General features: G+C 40.5%; 1 protein-coding gene across 19 annotated transcripts in view; it reads right to left on the bottom strand.

Moving 5' to 3' along the window:
* TCF4 (transcription factor 4) overlaps positions 1 to 24,691 on the bottom strand; it is a 552,151-nt gene that overhangs the window by 58,630 nt on the left and 468,830 nt on the right. For all 19 annotated transcript variants that reach the window (XM_073543843.1, XM_073543847.1, XM_073543839.1 and 16 more), the window contains 4 exons: positions 22,355 to 22,460; positions 20,654 to 20,784; positions 14,514 to 14,646; positions 143 to 210 (listed from right to left, as the gene is read on the bottom strand). In XM_073543843.1, the coding sequence (XP_073399944.1) occupies positions 143 to 210; positions 14,514 to 14,646; positions 20,654 to 20,784; positions 22,355 to 22,460 (438 nt within the window). The remainder of the gene's footprint in view (positions 1 to 142; positions 211 to 14,513; positions 14,647 to 20,653; positions 20,785 to 22,354; positions 22,461 to 24,691) is intronic.

Here is a 24,691-nt window from a genome sequence, read left to right on the forward strand (position 1 = left end):
GTAAAGCCGATAACAATGTGAAATCATCCTGAACTATGCCAATGACAGACTCAGCACTGCTACATTCTTAGCTATCTACAAATTTAATGTAAAACTGTTGCCAATAAACCTCAGCGAATATTGGAAATGGTTAAGCACTTACTGACGCCAGAGCTTTTCCCAGCGCATCTCCGGTCTGCGAGCTTCCCGCTGCTCCGCTGCTTCTGTTTGCTGTGAAAACAAAAGCGGGAGTATTACAAGAAGCAGGGAGCCACGTTACAGGTGTCTATTCCTGGTCCACTTACCCATAATGTAATCGCATTTTAATGCTAATTATATCGCATTAATCTTTAATTAGCATTAATTTGTTTGCTGAGGTAGATGTCAAATATATTCATGTTACATTTGTATGAACAAAATATAAACTCGGCAGGTTACTCAGTCACTTATGCTGTAATTATGGTATTTGATGCCCGGGAAACCCCAGAGTCTCCACGCTGGGTGGACGGGAGATCATCACAATCATGAACTTCTCCTGTAAACAGATAATTTGGACCCGCCTTGTGAGACGACAAATTTACCTTGCAAGAGCTCTGAGAAAAAGTATTGTCAATGATATTTACGAGGGGCGTTCTACCAACGTAGGCTTATTTCCAAAGCTATAGCTGGCCACACACACCGGGTGACAACTATTCCTCCTGACTCACACGTACACATGCTTTTGCTTGTTTGCATGTGTTATTAATGGACAGCTGCTGTCAGACAACTTGGTGGCGGTTTATCAAAAGGATTGGCCATATTGAAAACCAACTACCTGATCCTTGTTACTCCCCAACATCGGGGTCAAGAAAGAACTCCAAACTACCCTGCTACTAAAATCATCAGATTCAGGTAACATTAGAGTCGAGAAAAAAAGATTTTCAGGACTATGGTCCAGCAGCCACATTGGTGGTCCAGAGCTGTGCAAACCTCCTCCTACCGGCCGGCATCCCCACCTCTGAATAGTAGGCAAGGTGTAACATCATCGTTGCAGGTTGAAACACGCATGACATCACACTGGGCCTACTCATCAAAACGGAAGCTGGGGTTGCTGACAGGTAGGAGGAGGTTTGTACTCTAGACTAATGATATGGCCGGTGAACTAGGACCAGCTGAATCCTTTGCTCAACTCTAGCTTTCGACTAATCTACATTTCTATTGTGCTACATGATTAGACTGACCCATGATTTTAGTTGATGTCTACGGTCACCGAAAACATCAACATTTGCTCAACAGCATTTCAAAAGATCACCATTACTGTCTATGAAGACTGATCGTTCCATCACAATTCTACTGGGCAACTTTATCGGTACAGGTCAATATTGGAGTCAGAACCGATGTGACTGTCATGACTTAAGACACTTCGGCCACCTTCAAATTACACATCTCATTCAAAATTGCCTCAAATCAACCCCATATTTTGGTGCCATCTGGTGTCCTAGAAGGATAAGTTGGATAACAAAATTTTGTCCAATGGTTACAACTATCTTACAGTAGTTATAATGAAAACGAATTCTTGTCAAGGTTTTCCAATAATTTATGACAATGGACTCTTTTTGGGAAATCCTAACTAAAAAGTTGTTGACCATGTTGACTTCTTGATAAGAGGGCCATCTTTGGTTCACACCACTCTGTAGTCTTTAATGGTGTAATAAATTAAATATTTGGCATGACATTAAAATATTTGAGAAAGTTAATGACACAGCTATACTTCTTAGCCAAGTTGGATGAGCCAAAAAAGAAATTTGTGGTAGGATTTCAGGGATCTCCAAGATAAACTTTTCCGTTGCTTCAAATTTGACCCAACATTTTGGTAAGTTCCACCATTTTTCTGGTAATTTATCCTCAAGTTCATAGATGAGATTAGAAAACAAAAGGATTCACCACTAACAATAATTGATGTTAAAACTTAGCTCATCCTTCCTCTCTCTGCATTGTGACCTCTGCGCATGTCATAGAGCATGCTCACAATGTAGATGTCACTTCCTGACTAAGGATCCTATAGGCCCTATGGCTACTGTGAAGGAAATCTCCGATATTTAAAAGGAACATAATTAACTAAATAAAAAGAAAATAATGAATTTAATAATAAAGAGATTTACAGAATGTGAGTAGATAAAAAAATGATGAACTATATATATACTGTATATATAGTAAAAAAATCAATTTGAAAAATAAAATAAAAATAATTCTAGTGGACTATACTGTATTTATGGCCATTATTTATAGGTTCTGATTTTTTTTTTTTTTTAACTTTTTGGGTTACTTTAAAACAATCTTGAGTATGTCCACCTTTGATCTTCGTTATAGAATGCAGTTGAAGGCAGGGTCGATGTTAAGTTAATAAAGCCTACTGATTTAATGACATTACTGCTCACTAAGCCATAAGCGTTAAATGTAATCATTTTCATAATGGGTTAGCATTCAATTGTAGATTATTTCTATCATTTACAGTGATTGGTGGAATTAAAGCTGGAGACCAAGATAAGAATGGATGGTCTTGGAGATCAGAAACGTGTGACTATCTATAGAAGTTAGAAGAGCCTAAAGGGTATGACTCCACCAGTGGTACTGTGGCCAAAACTCGCAGCCCATGTTTGATGTTGCAGATTTATCAGATTGTCTTACAGTCAATTTATGGTGTGACCAGTTGGATTTCAACCACAACTTGGAGAGGCCTCAGTTTCCTAGTAGCTGCTATGTAGGACTAGACTTATAAAAGAAAAGAACGAAACATCATGCAGTACTTCTCTACTACATGAGCAAAAAGTTTAGTGTTTTATCTCATCTTGTGGTCTATGGAGATTTGTGCTCCTGTTGGGTTCTTCACTACCCCGCAACCTAGACATTATTCATGTTTGGGCAGCAGTATTGGCAGATGTCAGAGCCAAAGACTGAGAGATGGCCACTTTTCCTTGACCCTGTGGGGTCTTCTCCCTAAGTACACATTAGACAGGAATCATTCAAAAGCACGGATATCAGCAGGTTCAGCAGACTGTCTAATTTGAATTGGGGTTTTTCCGACTCTCAATCGACAGATGTTGGGAGAGAGAAGAGTTTGGGCGAGTGAATTTCAGCGGCTGATCCTTTTGTCACCCTGGACATAAGCTGCTGCCAGAAAAGTCTGGAGGAGGATAGGAGGCTTGAGGGAGACATAGGGAGTCTGGAGAAAGACACATAAGTCTGGAGGAGGACACAGGAGTCTGGAGGAAGACACGGGAGTCTGTGGGAGGACACAGGAGTCTGGAGGAGGATATAAGGAGTCAGGAAGAGGATATAAGGAGTCTGGATGAGGACATAGGGAGTCTGGAGCAGGCTATAGAAGTCTGGAGGGGGACAAAAGGAGTCTGGAGGAGGAAACAAGAGTCAGGAGCAGAACAAAGGAGTCTAGGGCAGGACACAGAAGTCGGGAGGAGGACAGGGGAATCTGGTAGCGGCTCATAGAGAACACAGGAGTACTCAGCCAAGTGATCAGTCTATATTCATTTGTCCGATAGCTATATAATGCGTGGGTGGTCATTGCATTTTTTTTAGTCGCACTGTTCTTTTTTTTTACACTTGGGGGACCTCCTATCCATTCACTGGAAGAAGTAATTAGTACCAGGAGGATGGACAATAAAGTGCTCAGGGTTAGCTATGCTCAGCACGACCCCACTAATGCCAGATCTCTTTCTCCACCCCCTACACCACCACTCCAAAAATGCCAAAGTGAATGTTCCTATAGAAATTGTCAAGACCTCTAGTTTCTGTTCATCAAAAATGTTACCCTCTGATCCCCGCCGTCTTCCATAAAAGTCATGATAATGGTCGTCAACAAGTCAGCCACTAAATCATGTGAGATAGTTGAATCGTCATATCACGAACCGGTGGACCTCTCACATGATCTTGGTGTCTCAACTTCTATTGAACCAGTGCTCAAACTCAATACACATTTTCAAAAAGTGAGAATCGTGAGACTAATGTAAACCATGCGGTGGAATAACCCAAAACAGACAAAACTATGTTGGAGCCCGGCTGGCAATGCTTTAAGTTTTGCAACTGTAAATGACGGGAAGTAAAATCAACTGCGGAAGACTAAAGACAGCTTTCATACCAGTGGCAAACGGCCAAAAAGGAGGCTGACCAGATTAAAAATAATACACGATCGTGGATAGTTTATTGCTCCCGAAAAGCCTGTAAATGTCGATAGTCAACCAAATATTTTTCAAGACTGGGCCGTAACTACTCCTCCAGCAAATACGTGTAATGTAGAGGGATTGAGTGCTGTAAATGATGGCCGCTATAGATTTATTGCAGCTCGCGAGCGTACGCTTCCTTTTCATTGGTTTTTAAATCGTCAGTAACTTTTGCAGACTTTGATTTTTTTTTTTTTTACAAATAGCAAATAAATCTAAAATGTGGTTTAAATGGAAACATTCACAAAGCTATATGTGATAGGTTCCAGTAGTAGAGCAGAAAACTCAACAATTTTACTCAATATTAGGGCACCTGGACAACAACAGAGATGTAGTCATGCAGGGTGCAGGAGAAGTAGTCACAACTTGGCTCCAAAGGGTCTCAAAGTCCATTTTTTTTTTAGATTTCTATAGCCCAACACGGCAACTACTGTAAGGCATGACCTAGCCAGATCAATAACATGGGGGATAAATGTATGACTGCTGGGATGCCCATCAATCAAGACCACTGGGACCCCGGCCAAGAATGGAGTTCTTGTATGAAAAGAGCAGTAGTACACGTGTGGTCACCTCTCCATTCATTAGAAGAAAGAGACAGCGTCTAAATGAGGTGAAAAAAAACTTCAAGGTTTCATTAATCATGCCATAGATGCGACGTTTCAACCAACCGTTGGTCTTTTTCAAGCATACCATAGAAATTTTTGGACTCCTTGGAACTTTTTTGACTGTGCGTCCTTTTTGTGCCTATGTTACCCTTGTAGTTGTTCAATATTGGAGTGCTGCAAGCCACCTTCATTTTTATACCTCTCCATTCTCTGCCTAGAGGAGTAGTGCCCACTATCACTCTCATAGACCCTATATGATAGTGGGATCTGACTCCTTAGTCCTCCCGCCAATCACTAATGTGGATCCAGCGTCCCCAGTATGAATGGAGCAATAGAGCACATGCGTGAGAACCGCTCTGTTCAATATCTATAGGTACAGTCATAACACATATGCATTATGTGTCTCTTAGACCCATATGGAAAAAATGAATAACCAGTGATGATTCGACCTCTAGGACCCCCACCAATCACCAAAATAGAGGTCCAGGGTTCCCTGTATACATAGAATGTAAGTGGACATGTATGACTACTGCTCTGAAGACACATAGAAATGAATAGGGAGGAGGTCCCAAATGGTTCATTCTCAGTGGTATGTGGGACCCGTGTTTTCAATATTAGTGGGGATCCCAATAGTCAAGTCTAGAATATCTGATGAGATGAATAAATACACAATTTCTCTAATTCTACTCAAGGAGTGGCAAGCTGGGATCTCTATATGGAAACCCGGCATGGCCATCTACAAAAGTAGAAAGTCACGCCCGCAGGTGGTGCATGTAGTCCATGGACCCACTGTGCCACAGGCCGAACCTGTCTAGGAAGAGGCGTAGCTAAGCGGCTACCTGGTGTTTGCTGGAGCTCCTGATGGTGGGGACAGACTGGGCTGCAGGTAGCCGCCAGGAACCACTCCTCGGCAGGTGTCTGTACTGCAGCTGCCAATCTCAGGGGTTGGGCTCGTTGACACAGGTAAACCGAGGTCATTGACAGACTGTACGGGTAATTTAATTATTTAAGATATCTACGCGTGTGATCAGGAAAAAGTTCTGGAGCTGGCCGCACTAGGACCTGGGACAACAGATACATGACTGGCCGCACCGGGATCAGGAGACCGGGTATAGGTACCGCAGATGCGGTTTCAGGAATAGGATACCGCCGTAGCAATCACAGAAAAACAGACAATCTATACTAGGCTAACGAGAGCCCAGGATACGGGAATAAGTTTAACAGACTAAGGATGGGGGACCTGGCAACATATAGTTGCACACACCAACACACCTAACACTAAACTACAGGGGTTGCTCAGGCACCTCCCTATTGGGAAGGGTGCCTTTTATACACAATGCCTCCCAGCTATTGGCTGGAAGACATCTTACAGGTGATTACTTTAATTAAATGACTCCCAGCTGACAGCTGGAGGGGTATTTTACAATGTGCGTGCACTGCCCCATTGAAAGCAGGGAAGCGATTGCATGAGCATCATACTAGACATGCCGCTGGGCCACAGTGCAGAGCGCACATAGGAGGAGGAGACAGCCTTTGGGGACATTGCTGCAGCCGTGGCAGTAAGTAGGTCGGCATCCCCACATGGTGGGAAGAGATGGGCCATGTGGAGGCGCTGGAAGAAGCTACATGTTTTTTTTTTTTTAGAATTGTCCTTGAACTTTCCTTAAGTACATTTTTAATCAGCCGTTATATAAAAAAAGTCAATCCTCAATAAGCATCTCCTAGTGAGGTCAAGTTAGGGTACTGGCAAGATTAATCCTAACACAGCACTTTTGTATGGAGCAGTCATGGCCAAAAAATGCCAAAAATTAAGATTGTAAGGAAACACAGAGAATGGGGGTTTGTATAAAGGATGATTTGAGCGGTGCTCCGATGTAGCCAATTTTTGTTGCTTTCAATAAACCAAAATTTGCAAGAGAATAAGAAGATTAACGCAAGAGAAAAGAGCCACAAAGAAAAAATATAAAGTTTTACTTAATGGAGTGGTGGACAAGGATGATGTCTAACAATAAACCCCAATCACATCTGATTTCTGTTTTCCCTCCTCTCACTATATTTCTTCACAAGAAGTCTTCTCTTGTGCTGCACCTGATATGAAACCATATATCACTCTTAGGGAATGCTCCCAAGCTTCACACCCCTGAAATCATCTGATACGTCTTAGCTCTGTCCTTCAACCCTATTCATTGCCATTTAATAAGGAAACTGTTTCTTAGAGGCTGCAAAACCTCAAATCAAAGCCCGAGGCTCCCAGCTCCATTGCTATGTGAGGTTTGATAAGCAAATGATAGTTTTCACTGTGGCTGCCATCGCCTCCTGTAGGCACAACTGTAACCCTCGATCTGTTATATCACCATAGCATTTATTGTATGCTGTTTTATGGCATTGTATCACATATATTTACACAAAAAAAAGATCTCCTGCACTCCTTAACTGCTGGTAAAAGAGGGCACTTGTCTGTCAAAGTAATCACGTGTATGGAAAATCAAGTTTGGGAGGAGAATCTATTTAAACAATAAAAAACATATTCAGGCTAAGTGTATGTTCTATTACTATTAAACTATGTTATATTTTATTATATGAGAATATATTACATGTCTATTAAACATATGTTCTTGGAACGCGCGTCGGGGGGGCGACCATACCATTATATTGACTTTTCTCTGTTTTGGTCTTTGTTCAATCTTGTTGTAATCTTTGATGTAATTTTGTGGTAATTTTATGTAATGTGCGATATAAGCCACCAATTTAGCGATGATCAAAGACAAACTCTCAATCTAATTTAAATAACAATTGAATTCATACTTATTTTAGCACCTGCCCTAGCACTGTTTTAAGAAAACCAAAATCCTGATTTAGAAGTGTGGCTTACACGGACAAGCATAATCTCTTTTACCAGGAAAGAAAATGCAATCTTATGCATCCGATTCATTTTGTTTATTCATTTTATTTATTGTTTATTTCCACTTCAACACAATCTGTTCACACAATAATTATTTAGTACATTTCATACTATATTGACTTTTTTATTTATGATGATTTCTTTATATTGTTTGTCTTGCACTCACTATTCTGCTGGTGCAGTCACTGTGTACATACATTACATTACTGATCCTGTACTGATCCTGAGTGACATCCTGTATTATACTCCAGAGCTGCACTCACTATTCGGCTGGTGCAGTCACTGTGTACATACATTACATTACTGATCCTGTACTGATCCTGAGTTACATCCTGTATTGTACTCCAGAGCTGAACTCACTATTCTCCTGGTGCAGTCACTGTGTACATAAATTACATTACTGATTCTGTACTGAATCCTGAGCTACATTCTGTATTATACCCCAGAGCTGCACTCACTATTCTGCTGGTGCAGTCACTGTGTACATACATTACATTACTGATCCTGAGTTACATCCTGTATTATACTCCAGAGCTGCACTCACTATTCTGCTGGTGCAGTCACTGTGTACATACATTACATTACTGATCCTGAGTTACATCCTGTATTATACTCCAGAGCTGCACTCACTATTCTGCTGGTGCAGTCACTGTGTACATACATTACTGATCCTGTACTGATCCTGAGTTACATCCTGTATTATACTCCAGAGCTGCACTCACTATTCTGCTGGTGCAGTCACTGTGTATGTACATTACTGGTCCTGAGTTACATCCTGTATTATACCCCAGAGCTGCACTCACTATTCTGCTGGTGCAGTCACTGTGTATATACATTACATTACTGATCCTGTACTGATCCTGAGTTACATCCTGTATTATACCCCAGAGCTGCACTCACTATTCTGCTGGTGCAGTCACTGTCTACATACATTACATTACTGATCCTGAGTTACATCCTGTATTATACCCCAGAGCTGCATTCACTATTCTGCTAGTGCAGTCACTGTGTACATACATTACATTACTGATCCTGTACTGATCCTGAGTTACATCCTGTATTATACTCCAGAGCTCCACTCACTATTCTGCTGGTGCAGTCACTGTCTACATACATTACTGATCCTGTACTGATCCTGAGTTACATCCTGTATTATACCCCAGAGCTGCACTCACTATTCTGCTAGTGCAGTCAATGTCTACATACATTACATTACTGATCCTGTACTGATCTTGAGTTACATCCTGTATTATACTCCAGAGCTGCACTCACTATTCTGCTGGTGCAGTCACTGTGTACATACATTACATTACTGATCCTGAGTTACATCCTGTATTATACTTCAGAGCTGCACTCACTATTCTGCTGGTGCAGTCACTGTGTACATACATTACATTACTTATAAATAAATGGATGACTTAGTTATGTTAGTTGTGGGATGATCATTGCAGATTGAGACAATGAAGGAAGAAGGGTGAAAAAGACAAAGAAAGTAAAAGAAAAGAAAGCTAAATTAGATGAAAAGGAGGAAAAAGAAGGAAAAGAAAAAAGAGAAAGTAAGCAAGAAAGAACGAAAGAGAAAAAGAAAGAAAGTACAAAGCCAGACATAATGTAGAGTATTATCGGTGTAATATGTGTATGGAGAAGCAGTCGGAGCCTCAGTCTGCACTTCGGAGTTATGACATCAAAGCGGAGACAAGCTCCATCTCCATCGAGACTCTCAGCTGCTGTTCTCCCAGAGAGAGGAGGTGAAACCCAGCACTGACAACAGCAGAGGACAGAAGAGAGGAGAGGCAGTGGAGAGGCCCCTCATAGCGCCTCTGTATCGAAAAAGACCACTGATTTTTGCACAGAATGGCTCCAGATACAAAGCGAAGACAAACAGTATGAGATTTGTTATCAATTACAACAGATGCATGAACGCGACCTCACAGTCCAATTCTAAATATGTTGTCACAGTTGGGAGCTTGTGAGGTTACTTCATACGTGAAGAAAGAAAGTTTGAAGAATTCGATGTCGCACTTGAATAATTAATATACTGTACAGATGTCAAAAATGGTGAATACAGATAGATGGGAAATGGAGATTCAGCTCGGTAATGAAGCAGCCTATCATCTCCTTTCAGGACAACGACCAACGCTGGAAAAAGCAACACAAAGTCTTTTTCAGTGTAACCTAGAAAGATAAAAATGAGGCCCCTTTCGGCAGCTGCCGGACACCATCATACAGCATCTGACCTCAAATGACGGAAGGTCACTAGCAACACCAACTAACGTGGGAATGAGAACAACCTGGAGTAGGAGGATTCCTCTCTCTAGCGGATATATCACTGTTATGAATGAGTCACCGTAGGAGGCAAAAACAGAAATACTAGCTAAGTCCAGAAAACCAGAGAAGTTGGCAGCTATCGGATTGCAGACCCCTGAACCTAACAACAACAACTAGCAGTAGCCGTGGGGGGTTCCTACGGTGCCCTAGACCCCTCGATCACAGCCGGAGAACTACATAGCCTAAAGACAGAAAGGGAAATCTAACCTGCCCCAGAGCAGACCCCAAAGCAATAGGCAGCCCCAACATATAATGACGGTGAAGCAAGATGAAAAAACACTAACACAGATAGAAAGATAGGCTGAGCAAATGATGGGGCCCAAGCTAACTAAATAGGACAGGATAGGAAAGCTGCTGTCTGCAATCCGCCAAAACCCTATACAAACAAGAGCCAACCGACTGATAGGGAAAAAAGCCCTGAAGACGCTAAGCTTCAAAAAGACTATATCAGTACCCAGGTATTTTCTGAAGACAGAGCAAAAAGGAATTCAGCTCACCCCAGCAGGGAATGGCAGAAATCCAGCAAAACAAGGCAAAACAAAACCAAAACAAAAATGCAAAAAGAAGAGCAGAAAACTTAGCTTTTGAGGAGCAGGAATCAGACTGGTCTCAAACAATCCCTCAGAGAAATCACCCACAAGGCAGAAGGGCGTCGGCTGCCTTATATCCAGTCAGCAATTCCAGTCACCCAGTCATCATCATTCTGCTCAGCTGTTTGGTAATCAGCCTCACTACCTTCCTTCACCAGAAGAGGGAGTTCATCAGACCTCAATGGTGAAGGGGAAAATGAATTCACAACATATCACCATCACACAGGCTTCCTCTGTGGTACAGGCACCCACAATTACCTTATCGCCACAGTACGAACTCTCTACAGACACAATAGACAGTAGGTAGGGATCACTTGATCCTTTCATTCAGCATTGTTTGTCTATCACAACAGCTAATGTCACCCAAAACTTGTCCCTGCCTCTAGCTGTGTGATTTGTCCCCGTACAATATATTAGCACAGATAGTACAGTACTGTCTTCCCGTAATGATGTGGGGACGAACATCATTGCCTCTCTGTCTCACTCTATGATAAGGTAGACAAAAAGAGGTCCACCTGTTTTTTTCATGTATTGATGTAGCTATAGATAATAATTCCACCCTTATACTGTATGTAAAGTATTTAGGCACACATAGTACCATATCCCTGTATTTTGCTATAAATGGTGCAGATACAAGTAGTACTATCTCCCTGTCATTCAAGATACTGCTAAGTTTCTCACAATAGTTGGTCGGAATTTGGGCCCATTCCTCCTGACAACACTGGTGTAACTGATCCAGGTTTGTAGGTCGCCTGGCTCGCACCGGCCTTTTCAGCTTTGCCCATACATTTTCAATAGGATTGAGATCAGGGCTCCAAAACATTGACTTTGTTATTTTTAAGCCACTTTGTTGCCATTTTGGCAGTATTCTTCGGGTCATTGTCCATTTGGAAGACCCATTTCCGCCCAAGCTTTAACTTCCTGGCTGATGTCTTGAGATGTTGCTTCAGTATTGACACAATCTTCTCTTCTCATGACGCCAACTATTTTGCGAAGTGCACCAGTCCCTCCTGCAGCAAAACAATCCAACAACATGATGCTGCCACCACCGTGTTTCACAGTTGGGATGGTATTCTTAGGCTTCCAAGCTTATTCCTTTTTCCTCCAAACATAATGATGGTCATTATGCCCAAAACGTTCAATTTTAGTTTCATTAGACCACAGGACATGTCTTCAAAAATTAAGGTCTTTGTTCCTGTGTGCTTGTGCAAACATTAATCTGGCTTTTTTATGTTTCTTTTGGAGTAATGGCTTCTTTCTTGCAGAGTGGCCTTTCAGCCCATGTTGGTACAGTACTCATTTCACTGTGGATATTGACACAATCTTACCAGACTCCACCATCATTTTCACAAGGTCTTTTGCTTTTGTCCTTGAGTTGATATGCACATGTCGGACCAAAGCATGTTCATCTCTGGGACACAGAAACCTTCTCGTTTCTGAGGGGATGGCAGGTCCATTCCCATCTTGTTTGTACTTGCGTATAATTGTTTGTACAAGTAAACGAGGCACCTTCAGGTATCTTGAAATTGTACCCAAGGATGAGCCAGACTTGTGTAAGTCCACAATTCTGTTCCTGATATCTTGGCTGATTTCTTTAGACTTTCCCATGATGCTACACAAAGAAGCAGTGTGTTTCAGGTGTGCATTAAAATACATCCACAGGTGTCTATAATTAAATCAGATGTTGCCAAAAAAACAGATCTGAAGCTTCCAAACACATGACATCATCATATAGGCAGTCCAGAATTGTTTAAAGGCATAGTAATCTTAGTGTATGTAAACTTTTCACTTTGCAGTAAGTAATAAAAATGCATTAAAACTTTCTCTCTCATTATTCTGGCATTTGGCAAATATTAATAATTACGGTAATCCTAATTGACCAAAAACGGGAAAGGTTTATTCTGATTTCATGTCAGATATTAAGAAAAACATGTAGATGTGTCTTTTTATACAGTGGATTGAAATTTCTGGTTTCAGCTGTATATAAAAAAATAATTTGCTAAAAAAATACTAAATAACACACAGATTAAAAACACACACAAACAAAAGAGGAGGTAACCTGTATAACCTACCTATAAAAAAAATGCAGAAAGACCCTCAACTATACCTCAAATACCAATTTAATAAATGTACAAAATGGCACAATAGTGAAACAGTAACGAAAAAGTAAAGAAATATATAAATATTAAAAGTGGCATGCTTGATAAATGGAGATAAAAAAAACAACAATGCTTGTATTTAAATGCCAAAAAATATAAAAAAAAGAATCAAACCGATACTGCCAAGTGAGTGAGGACAGTCAGGAAATACAGGGAAAGAAACCTTATGCGCTATTCTGCTCCCAAGTGCAGTTTCATCAGGGGTGATATACTAAGTTCCAATCTGCTATGTAACTATATGGGCACAGATAGTACTACCATCTTGTCTCTCCTTTAAAGGAAATAGGTACAGATTGTACTACCTTCCTGTCTCTCATGTAAAGAAATAAGTACAGAGACTACTGCCTTGTTCTCTCTCCATGTAATGATATAGGTACATTTACTACTACCTTACTGTCTCTCTATGTAATAATATAAGTATAGATAGTACTACCTTACGGTCTCTCTATGTAATAATATAGGTACAGATAGTACTACCTTACGGTCTCTCTATGTAATAATATAGGTACAGATAGTACTACATTACTGTCTCGCTATGTAATAATATAGGTACAGATAGTACTACCTTACTGTCTCTTTATGTAATAATATAGGTACAGATAGTACTACCTTACTGTCTCTTTATGTAATAATATAGGTAGATAATAGTACTTTACCGTCTCTCAATGTGATAATATAGGTACAGATAGTACTACCTTACTGTCTCTCTATGTAATAATATAGGTACGGATAGTACTACCTTACTGTCTCTCTATGTAATAATATGGGTACAGATAGTAGTACTTTACAGTCTCTCTATGTAACAATATAGGTATAGATAGTAGTGCTTTACTGTCTCTCTTTTTAATGATAGAGGTACAGATAGTACTATTTCCTGTTTCTCCATGTAACTTTAAAGGTATAGGTAGTATTGCTCTCGTCTCTTTCCCCAAGTAACAATAGAAGTACAGATAGTACTACTTTCCTGTTTCTCCATGTCACTTTAAAGGTATAGATAGTATTGCTTTTCTCTCTCTCCAAGTAATAAAAGAGGTACAGACAGTACTACTTTCCTGTTTCTCCATGTCATTTTAAAGGTATAGATAGTATTGCTTTCCTCTCTCTCCAAGTAATAAAAGAGGTACAGACAGTACTACTTTCCTGTTTCTCCATGTCACTTTAAAGGTATAGGTAGTATTGCTCTCGTCTCTTTCCCCAAGTAACAATAGAAGTACAGATAGTACTGCTTTCCTGTTTCTTCATGTAACTTTACAAGTATAGATAGTACTAATTTCATGTCTCTCAGTGTAATATAGGCACAGACAGTACTGTGTCCCTATCTCACCAAGCATTCAAAGAAATAACTGTCACAGAAACCAATGAGACAAAACTTAGCTGTTCTCAGAAGTTTAAAAATGAATTCAGCCTGAAAAATACAGTAATTGAACCTATATTCATCTACTACATAAACCAAATTATAGAGTTACTTTAGAAATTCTATAAAGAGGGACACTCTTTATAAACGCTCTTCAGTCTGGCCAAGAGATGTGGATCCGGAACAGATAGAAGCTTCTAATAATTCAGAATTACATCATCTTTATATGAAAAAAAAAAGTTTTTTAAAAACAGACAATCCCTTTAAGAAATGAGTCAAACAAGAACTATGATCAAGTGTTTGTCAAGAACTTGACAGCTTGTCTGGGTAATGGAAATGTTGACGTTTTAGGAAGTTCTGGTAGAAGGAGGAGAACACTTACACATAATACTATCTGTTCCATTGGCAGGCGGCGTGCAGGAGGAGGCGTTATAGTGATTGGTGCTGCTCCGGTGAAATGTGGACATTGGAGGAAGACTAGAATTGATGTCTGTTGAGGAGTGTGATGGATAGCTCTGTAAGGATGAAAAAGAAGGACGCGATTCAGCAAGTCCTCATACAATGCACACACTCACAATGACGGAGCACGTTACACACACGACACATCTTTTATGATCTCGTTCCGCCGTCTGATATGCGGAAGTTTCTTTGTCGGCATTTAATTTCCTTCATTATGTCTTTTCTTCTCATCCCAGGGCTATTATTTTAGCTAATATATAATCTCGCTCATCAAACATCTCAGACATGTGTAAAGCTATTTAAAGGAGACCTAGAGGGTTTCAAAAACTCTCTGCTGGGTAACTAAGTCCTTGAAACTCCTCTTTTGCCAAGACTAAATAGCCAACCACTGTAACTGCTCTCCTCGAGGTTGCCAACCAACTTTGCAAGACTTCACTTTGGCATTGCAGCAGAAATGGAGGGTGGGGGACTCCTGATACAGAGAATTAGTAACTTTTTGACAAAAAAAAATGATGCAAGTCGGGTGGCCATCCAGATTCAAGTGTCCGCACTGAGCACTGGGTGAAGATGTGCAATGGATTTGGATTTCCAGGTCCTATCCTGACTTATTTTAGCCTTATTCACCATAACGATCTGAAGAAGGAGAAACAGCCAGCAAACAGGAAGACAACAGCCAGCGCAGAGAACAGGAGGATGACGTTGTGTGTATGACCTTGTTTGTAGTGATAAAGAAATATCTGTCATTGCTACTTGGGCACTGTATGGCACTGCGGGTACACCCTACCTGGCGTTATTATTTGGGTGATGTATGGTACAGTAATTGGACGCTACCTGCTGTAATTATTTGGAAACTATAAAGCATTGTGATTTGCGCTACCTGGTGACACCATTTGACCACTGTACAACACTGAGATTTAGCACTACCTGGCACTATTATTTGGGCACTATAAAGCACTGTGACTTGGCTCTTCCTGGCCTTACCATTTGGGCACTGTATAGCACTGTGATTTTGGCACTACCATTTGGGCGCTATAAAGCACTGTGACTTGGCATTACCTGGCACTATCATTTGGGCACTGTATATCACTCTGATTTGGCACTACCATTTGGCCACTGTATAGCACTGCGATTTGGCACTGCTTGGCACTATCATTTGGGCACAGTGTGGAGAAGGTGACTTGACGGACAGACTTGACTGAAGGTAGAAGGGATGGTTTGTGCACTGGAGACGGATGGTAGTAATGACAGAAGGGAGACAGCTGGGGTAGATGGAAAAGGGAGTGCAATACCTAGAATTGACCACAAGATGGCAGGGGGGAGCGTAGTTCAGGGCTTGACATCAGCTTAGGGCTTAGGAAACCACTTAGTCATGGGGGGCGGGGAGACAGGAACCCAGGAGGGAAATTCCCGAGGAAGGGGATAAATAGGACAGGGACAGGGTTCCAGGTGAGGCTAGTCCCGGGAGGAGCTCAAGAGGAGAAGACTCAGGACAGAAGACTGACAATGGTGGAGAGCTCGACCAGGGGACTGTCAGGAAGAGACAGTCAGGGGGGTGGCCCTGACACCAAGAACCGCAGGACAGACGAGGCCCTGGGGGTACCGATTGGACGACGACCTCGGGCAGGTGAAGCGCTGGCGGTAGATAGGTCTAGGACAGCCCCAGCGAAAGATCCGCGAGGAACGTCACTACGACTGAAGGAGAGGTGAAGGTACCCGGGCCTGGAGACAGAGAACTGTGAAGGTGCTGCGGTGTATGGCTTCGGTCTTCAGGAAGGCGGCCGATAAACTCGGACCTGTTGCAACTGAAATCTGCCTCCGTCTTGTCTCTGTGTCGTCTGGTCGCGGTAAGCAGTGGACCACCCCCCAATCCGGGCCATTACTACAACTGTATAGCATGATTTGTCACTACCTGGCACTACCATTTCACCATTGTATAGCACTGCGATTTGGCACTACCATCTGGGCACTGTATATGACATGGGGGGGGGGTATGAGGACTGGAGTTTAGGAAACACTAGTCTAAGGGATTTGTCCACTTTGGAAATGTCTCGGCATTGGGACACAACCCTATTAGCTGGAGCCATTGCTATGATGAGCTATTGCCTTAGTAGAGCCCCAACATCTTGGTGGTTCATGCACTTGGATGCACTTGGATTTTATTGGATGCCACAGGGGAGCAGCTTAATTAAAAAGGGGTCTCGATGGTGGACAACCCCTTTAAGCTCTGATCTTGCTAGTTCTTAATTAATTTGTAGGCTGAGTGCCTTGACACGCACAGTGAAAACTTCCTGGTGATTTGGGAGTCGTTTATCCTTGTGACTACAGTAAAGAAGAAAGAAAATGTAGGCTTTGCTTCTCTCTTCAAGTTTATGGATGTAATTCCATGTAAATCACTTTGTTTGTGGTTTGCTAATCCAAAAGTCTTTACTGTAAAATCTAAAATCTATGTTTGTACTCCCCTGCTGTACATCTTGTGGATTTAACAGTTTTATAAGACCATTTAATTTGGCTCTACTGCCTTTCAGGGAATAGAAGAATTCACTCTCGGTTACACTTCAGATTGCAGACAGGGATCTGTGCAGCTCACCTGGCGGATTTATCCAGAACACTGGAGCTTGTGCCGAGGCTCCATCCGAACCCCGACAGAGCATATGAGAGATGTGCTGGAAAAATGTGGTGGCATCTGCACATGATCTAATGGCTGAGGTCTTTTATCAGGATGTTCCTGACATCTTATATCTGCCCGTCTATCTAGATAATAAATGGAAAGCAGCACCAATCCAGTAAAGTGCAGAGACAAACACCATGGTCCCCGGACCACCGGATCACTAAATAAAAGTGAAAGTTGCCGCTTTCTATTCAAAACTGATGTTTTATTCCAAACCCATGTAAACAATTATACAATAACTAGATGGAGGGCGGTAATGTCACGATGGAGGCAGGCTTTGCAGCATTGAGAATCTCCCCCCCCATGTGCTCACCCACCTATCCACTCTCTCTTTCCCCATGTGCTGACCTCTCCCATCTGTGATCTCTTCTTTGACCTGTCTACCCCATGTGCTATCCCCTTGTCTGCTGTCTCTCTCCTTCCTGTGCTGTGTTCTCCCCTCATGTGCTGTCCCGTTTGAGCTGTCTCTCCCCTGTTCCCTGTCTCTCTCACCCCTGTGTCTGACCGTGTACAGAGCATACCACAGCTCCTGGGCAGGGGAGGAAGCAAAAGACAATACTGACATTACAGCAGGAGATCGCAGAGGATACATTTTATGAGGTAAAATATTGTTTAAAAACAATCAGGGAAATATTTTACCTCAGAAAATGAATCCTCTGTGATCCCCTGCTGTAATGTCAGTATTGTCTTTTGCTTCCTCCCCTGCCCAGGAGATGTGGTGTGCTCCGTACATGATCAGACACAGACAATTTCTAAAATGAACTTTCGTTCATGTGAAAACCCCTTTAATGTGACCGGCTTCCTCTGCCTGTAGATACGTCGCGCATCTGCTGCCGGGATCAGCCGAATGATTCACTGTGCCGTCGCCATCTTTGTGCAGACAGATAGTGGCGGTCACATTAAAACTGCACATGCGCTCCTCCAATACAAAGATGGCGGTGGTCAGTGAATAATTTGGCTTATCCTGGCGGTGGCGTGTTCACGACGGTATTCCGCTGGTGGTACCGCGCAAGAGGCTGCATACGGCGTATACAGTGTGTGTGTGTGTGTGTGTGTGTGTGTGTGTGTGTGGTGCGCACAGCATATACAGAGTGTGTCTGAGTGGTGTGTACAGCATATACAGTGGGTGTGTGGTGCGTATGGCATATACAGTGTGTGTGCGTATGGTATATACAGTGTGTGTGTGTGTGTGTGTGTGGTGCGACGGTGTTCCGCTGGTGGTACCGCGTAAGAGGCTGGCACCACCAGCAGTTTCCATATTGAGACACCCATCACTTGGGTGTCCCAATATGGCGGTCAGTGAACTTCTGCCGCTTGGAATTCTGGGATCTGGACACATCTGGATGGGACAGGATATAAAGATATTACAAGTTAATTATATACATAGATACTTGAGAACGGATCTTTGCCGAAACGCCGTTTGCATGGGCTTGTAAGATAACATCAATTTTGCATATTTTTGGAGTGAAAGTGCTGCTTCTTATCCATCTATCCATCCTTCTATCATCTATTTCCAGTGGGGGAAATAAGTATTTGTCCCTTGCTGATTTAATCTAATTTTAACATTGAGAGATAGAATATCAAAAATAAAATCCAGAAAATCACATTGTAATTATATACATTTATTTGCATTTTGCAGTGAGAAATAAGTATTTGATCCCTCTGGCAAACAAGACTTAATACTTGGTGGTAAAACCCTTGTTGGCAAGCACAGCAGTCAGACGTTTTTTGTAGTTCATGATGAGGTTTGCGCACAAGTCAGGAGGAATTTTGGTCCACTCGTCTTTGCAGATCATATCTCAATCATTAAGATTTTGAGGCTGTCGCTTGGCAACTCGGAGCTTCAGCTCACTCCATAAGTTTTCTATGGGATTAAGTTCTGGAGACTGGCTAGGCCACACCATGACCTTAATGTGCTTCTTTATGAGCCACTCCTTTGTTGCCTTGGCTGTGTGTTTTAGGTCACTGTCTTGCTGGAAGGCCCCGCCACGTCCCAATTTTAATGTCCTGGCAGAGGGAAGGAGGTGATCACTCACGATTTTACAGTACATGCCTCCATCCATTCTCCCATTGATGAGGTGTAGTAGTCCTGTGCCCTTAGCAGAGAAACACCCCCAAAACATAATGTTTCCACCTCCATGCTTGACAGTGGGGATGATATTCTTTGTGTCATAAGCAGCATTTCTCTTCCTCCAAACACGGCGAGTTGAGTTAATGCCAAAGACCTCAATTTTTGTCTCATCTGACCACAGCACTTTCTCCCAATCACTAACAGAATCATCCTGGTGTTCATTGGCAAACTTCAGATGGGCCCGCACATGTGCCTTCTTGAGCAGGGGGACCTTGAGGGCACTGTAGGATGTTAAACCTTTATGACATAAAGTGTTACCAATGGTTTTCTTGGTGACTGTGGTCCCAGCTGCCTTGAGATCATTAACAAGTTCTCCCTGTGTAGTTTTAGGCTGATTTTTCACCTTCCTAATGATCAAGGATATCCCACGAGGTGAGATTTTGCATGGTGCCCTAGGTCGATGTCAATTGACAGTCATTTTGTATTTCTTCCATTTTCTTACTATTGCACCAACAGTTGTCTCCTTCTCACCCAGCGTCTTACTTATGGTTTTGTAGCCCATTCCAGCTTTGTGCAGGTCTATGATCTTGTCCCTGACATCCTTATAAATCTCTTTGGTCTTGCCCATGTTGTAGAGGTTAGAGTGTGACTGATTGAATCTGTGGGCAGGAGTCTTTTATAAAGGTGACTATGTAAGACAGCTGTCTATAATGCAGGTAACGAGTTGATTAGGAGCGTCTAACTGGTCTGTAGGAGCCAGAACTCTAAATGGTTGGTAGGGGATCAAATATTTATTTCTCACTGAAAAATGCAAATAAATTTATATAATTTATACAATGTGATTTTCTGGATTTTATTTTTGATATTCTATCTCTCAATGTTAAAATTAACCTAACCTTAAAATTATAGACTGTTTATGTCTTTGTCAGTGGGCAAACGTACAAAATCAGGAAGGGATCAAATACTTATTTCCTTCGCTCTATCTATCTATCTATCTATCTATCTATCTATCTAGCCAGCCATCATTTATCTATCATCTGTCTCCATCTCCAATTTACTGTATGAATATCTCTTTGCTGTAGGTGATTTGAAACCTGATCCTTCTGGATTGATGTGAGCTTTTGTTGGGCTTCTGTGATTTTACTTCTCATTTCTGTCAATCTGTAGAAGCAGTGCTGTAGTGTAAAGCATGGCGAATGGCAGATTCAAAAGCAACATCACTAAATTGGGTAAGTGGTGACTTATACATTGTTTTAAGACACTTGATGGTTTCTGGAACATCTCTTTATGAAGAAAAAGGTCTGATATGATAAAATGCTCTTACCAAACGGTCATGCGGATGTAAGTTGCAGTAACTGCTTGACTGCGGAATATGAGAAGAGTTGCCCAACATCCCTCCGTACCCAGCTTGGTTCATCCCGCTCGAACTCCAAGGGTCACTGCTATGGTGACCATCTAAGAAAAGACGACAAGCAGCAATGAGAAAACACTTCTACGAGGAGAAGGAGTAATGCACAATATGTGACCACAGCCGCGAGAAGGAAACAATGTACCAATGAAGAACAAGAGAAGGAAAACAGATACACTTGTGTATACACAACACTACAGGTCTATGGCTGCCTTGTATACACCAGAGGGGCATCCAAAAATACAACTGAGTATCACTGAGTCGTCCTCTACTGTCAGGCTATACCTTTCATTATATCGGGTCCTTAAAAAGCTGGGTGACAACCAATATGGCCGTCATTAAAACCTGACACCTTTTACACGAATACTCCCTTGCCTCCAAAGATGTCATTTCAAATTTGTGGGCCCCCCAAAAAAATCAGTAAGGGGCACCCCACTACCATATGCATTTGACTATACTGATGCCATTCTACATGGCAGAAAGGGTTTTGGGCTCCCTCAGGGCGACCATTTCTGCTTGTGCATCAACCCCTTAAGGGCGTAGACAATTTTCATTTCCTTGCCTTTTCGTCATTTTACGGCATCCATAGCATCCTAAAAATTACCTGGCAGTGCTTTAGGTAAGCGCAATTACAGTAATGTTAAACTTCTATATTTTTTATATTGTTATTATAGTGGTTTTAAAAAATTCTAGACTTTGGAAAAAAAAATTTTGGCTTGGGCTGGCATTTTCCGAGACACCTAACTTTTTTTTTATTATTTTCCTGTCGATGGAGCTATCTAAAGAATTATTTTATTTTTTGGGGGGGTTTTTTAGGAGCGGAGCTGTAATTTTTAATGGTACCATTTTGGAGTACATACAATGTTTTGATCGCTTTTTATCGCATTTTTTAAGAAAGGTGTGGAAAAAAACAACAATTATGGCAACTCAACTTTTTTTTTCTTTATGGCATTTTCCTTATAGGTTAAAAAAGTTGATATTTTGATAGATTTTACAGATGCGGCGACACTGAATAATGTTATGTTGTTACATTTTTAATTTCTTTGGTTTTGGATGAAAAAAAAAACCGAGGTGATGTTGTATATATATACACACACATATATATTTATCTTTTTTTTCAACTTTTTTTTTTTACTTTTCTTAGTTTTTATAAACCTTGTACCTGCAATTATTTGATGGTTTGTACCATACTTAAAAAAATCATGGACTACTATCAAGATGGCACTGAAGGGGGTCTTCAGTAAGCCCCCGCTTGCGATGACAACCCGTCAGAACCGCATATTAATGTCATGCAAGAAACGGGAAAATTGGAGTCCAAAACGGTTACCCCACTAAGAATTTGCCACTTAAAAGTTAACGTCAGACAATGCCGAAACAGCTGTGATCTGAGCTACTTGCGATAGGTGCCAGCAGTAATACACAGCCAGCGCCTTCCCCGGGTGCAGTGCACTTAGTTCCTGAGTTCACTACATACACTGGAACCTACAGAAAAAAACATTAGGAACAGCACAAAAAAGCAAAATATCACGCACCATATCGCAAGTCATGCTTAAAGTCTGTCGGTTTTCTTGCACACTACAATATGAGTGATATATTCATTTACAACACTATGTTTACCTTGCATGAAGTATGAACTAGGAAAAGTGCTGGAAGCTGGCTTGGAGGATGGATAACCTGGTGAATCCCTATTGTAGTCGGCAGTGCTCGCTGATGGTGCGTAAACCTACAAATAAAGGCAGAAATAACAAGTGTTCAGAAAAGTTAATATTATAGTATTATCGTAGTTATATTCTTGAACATAGGGGCAGTATTATAGTAGTTATATTGTTGTACATAGGGGCAGGATTATAGTAGTTATATTCTTGTACATAGCAGCAGTATTATAGTAGTTATATTGTTGTACATAGGGGCAGGATTATAGTAGTTATATTCTTGTACATAGGAGCAGTATTATAGTAGTTATATTCTTGTACATATGAGCAGTATTATAGTAGTTATATTCTTGTATATAGGGGCAGTATTACAGTAGTTATATTCTTGTATATTATATAGGGGCAGTATTATAGTAGTAATATTCTTGTACATAGGAGCAGTATTATAGTAGTTATATTCCTGTACATAGGAGGCAGTATTATAGTAGTTATATTCTTGTACATAGGGGGCAGTATTATAGTAGTAATATTCTTGTACATAGGGGCAGTATTATAGTAGGTATATTCCTGTACATAGGAGCAGTATTATAGTAGTTATATTCTTGAACATAGGGATAGTATTATAGTAGTTATATTCTTGTAAATAGGGGGCAGTATTATAGTAGCTATATTCTTGTATATAGGAGCAGTATTATAGTAGTTATATTCTTATACATAGGGGCAGTATTATAGTGGTTATATTCTTGTACATAGGGGCAGTATTATAGTAGTTATATTCTTGTATATAGGAGCAGTATTATAGTAGTTATATTCTTATACATAGGGGCAGTATTATAGTGGTTATATTCTTGTACATAGGGGCAGTATTATAATATTATAGAGGTTATATTCTTGTACATAGGGGCAGTATTATAGTAGCTATATTCTTATATATAGGGGCAGTATTATAGTGGTTATATTCTTGTACATAGGGGCAGTATTATAGTATTATAGTAGTTATATTCTTGTACATAGGAGCAGTATTATAGTAGTTATATTCTTGTACATAGGGGGCATTATTATAGTAGTTATATTCTTGTACATAGGGGGCAGTATTATACTAGTTATATTCTTGTATATAGGAGCAGTATTATAAAGTTATATACTTGAACATAGGGGCAGTATTATAGTAGCTATATTCTTGTACATAGGGACAGTATTGTAGTGGTTATATTGGGGCAGTATTATAGTAGTTATATTCTTATACATAGGGGCAGTATTATAGTAGTTATATTCTTGTACATAGGAGTAGTATTATAATAGTTATATTCTTGTACATAGGAGTAGTATTATAATCTTTATATTCTTGTACATAGGAGCAGTATTATAGTATTATAGTGGTTATATTCTTGTACATAGGGGCAGTATTATAGTATTATAGTGGTTATATTCTTGTACATAGGGGCAGTATTATAGTAGCTATATTCTTGTACATAGGAGCAGTATTAGAGTAGTTATATTCTTGTACATAGGGGCAGTATTATAGTAGTTATATTCTTGTACATAGGAGTAGTATTATAATAGTTATATTCTTGTACATAGGAGCAGTATTATAGTAGTTATATTCTTGTACATAGGAAGCAATATTATAGTAGTTATATTCTTGAACATAGGGGCAGTATTATAGTAATTATATTTCTTTTACATAGGAGGCAGTATTATAGTAGTTATATTCTTGTACATAGGAGCAGTATTATAGTAGGTATATTCTTGTACATAGGGGCAGTATTATAGTAGTTATATTTTTGTACATATGAGCTTTATTATAGTAGTTATATTCTTGTACATGGAGCAGTATTATAGTAGTTATATTCTAGTACATAGGAGCAGTATTATAGTAGTTATATTCCGGTACATAGGGGGCAGTATTATAGTAGTTATACTCTTGTACATAGGGGCAGTATTACAGTAGTTATATTTTTGTACATGGAGCAGTATTATAGTAGTTATATTCTTGTACATAGGAGCAGTATTATAGTAGTTATATTCTTGTACACTGTGGCAGTATTATAGTAGTTATATTTTTGTACATTGGGGCAGTATTATAGTAGTTATATTCTTGTACATAGGGGCAGTATTTTAGTAGTTATATTCATGTACATAGGGGCAGTATTATAGTAGTTATATTCTTGTACATAGTGGCAGTATTATAGTAGTTATATTCTTGTACGTAGGGGCAGTATTATAGTAGTTATATTCTTGTATATAGGGGCAGTATTATAGTAGTTATATTCTTGAACATAGGGGCAGTATTATAGTAGTT

Source organism: Dendrobates tinctorius, unplaced genomic scaffold, assembly GCF_039654945.1.
Source record: "Dendrobates tinctorius isolate UK_male_01 unplaced genomic scaffold, ASM3965494v1 ptg000135l, whole genome shotgun sequence".
In the NCBI taxonomy this organism is placed as follows: Eukaryota; Metazoa; Chordata; class Amphibia; order Anura; family Dendrobatidae; genus Dendrobates; species Dendrobates tinctorius.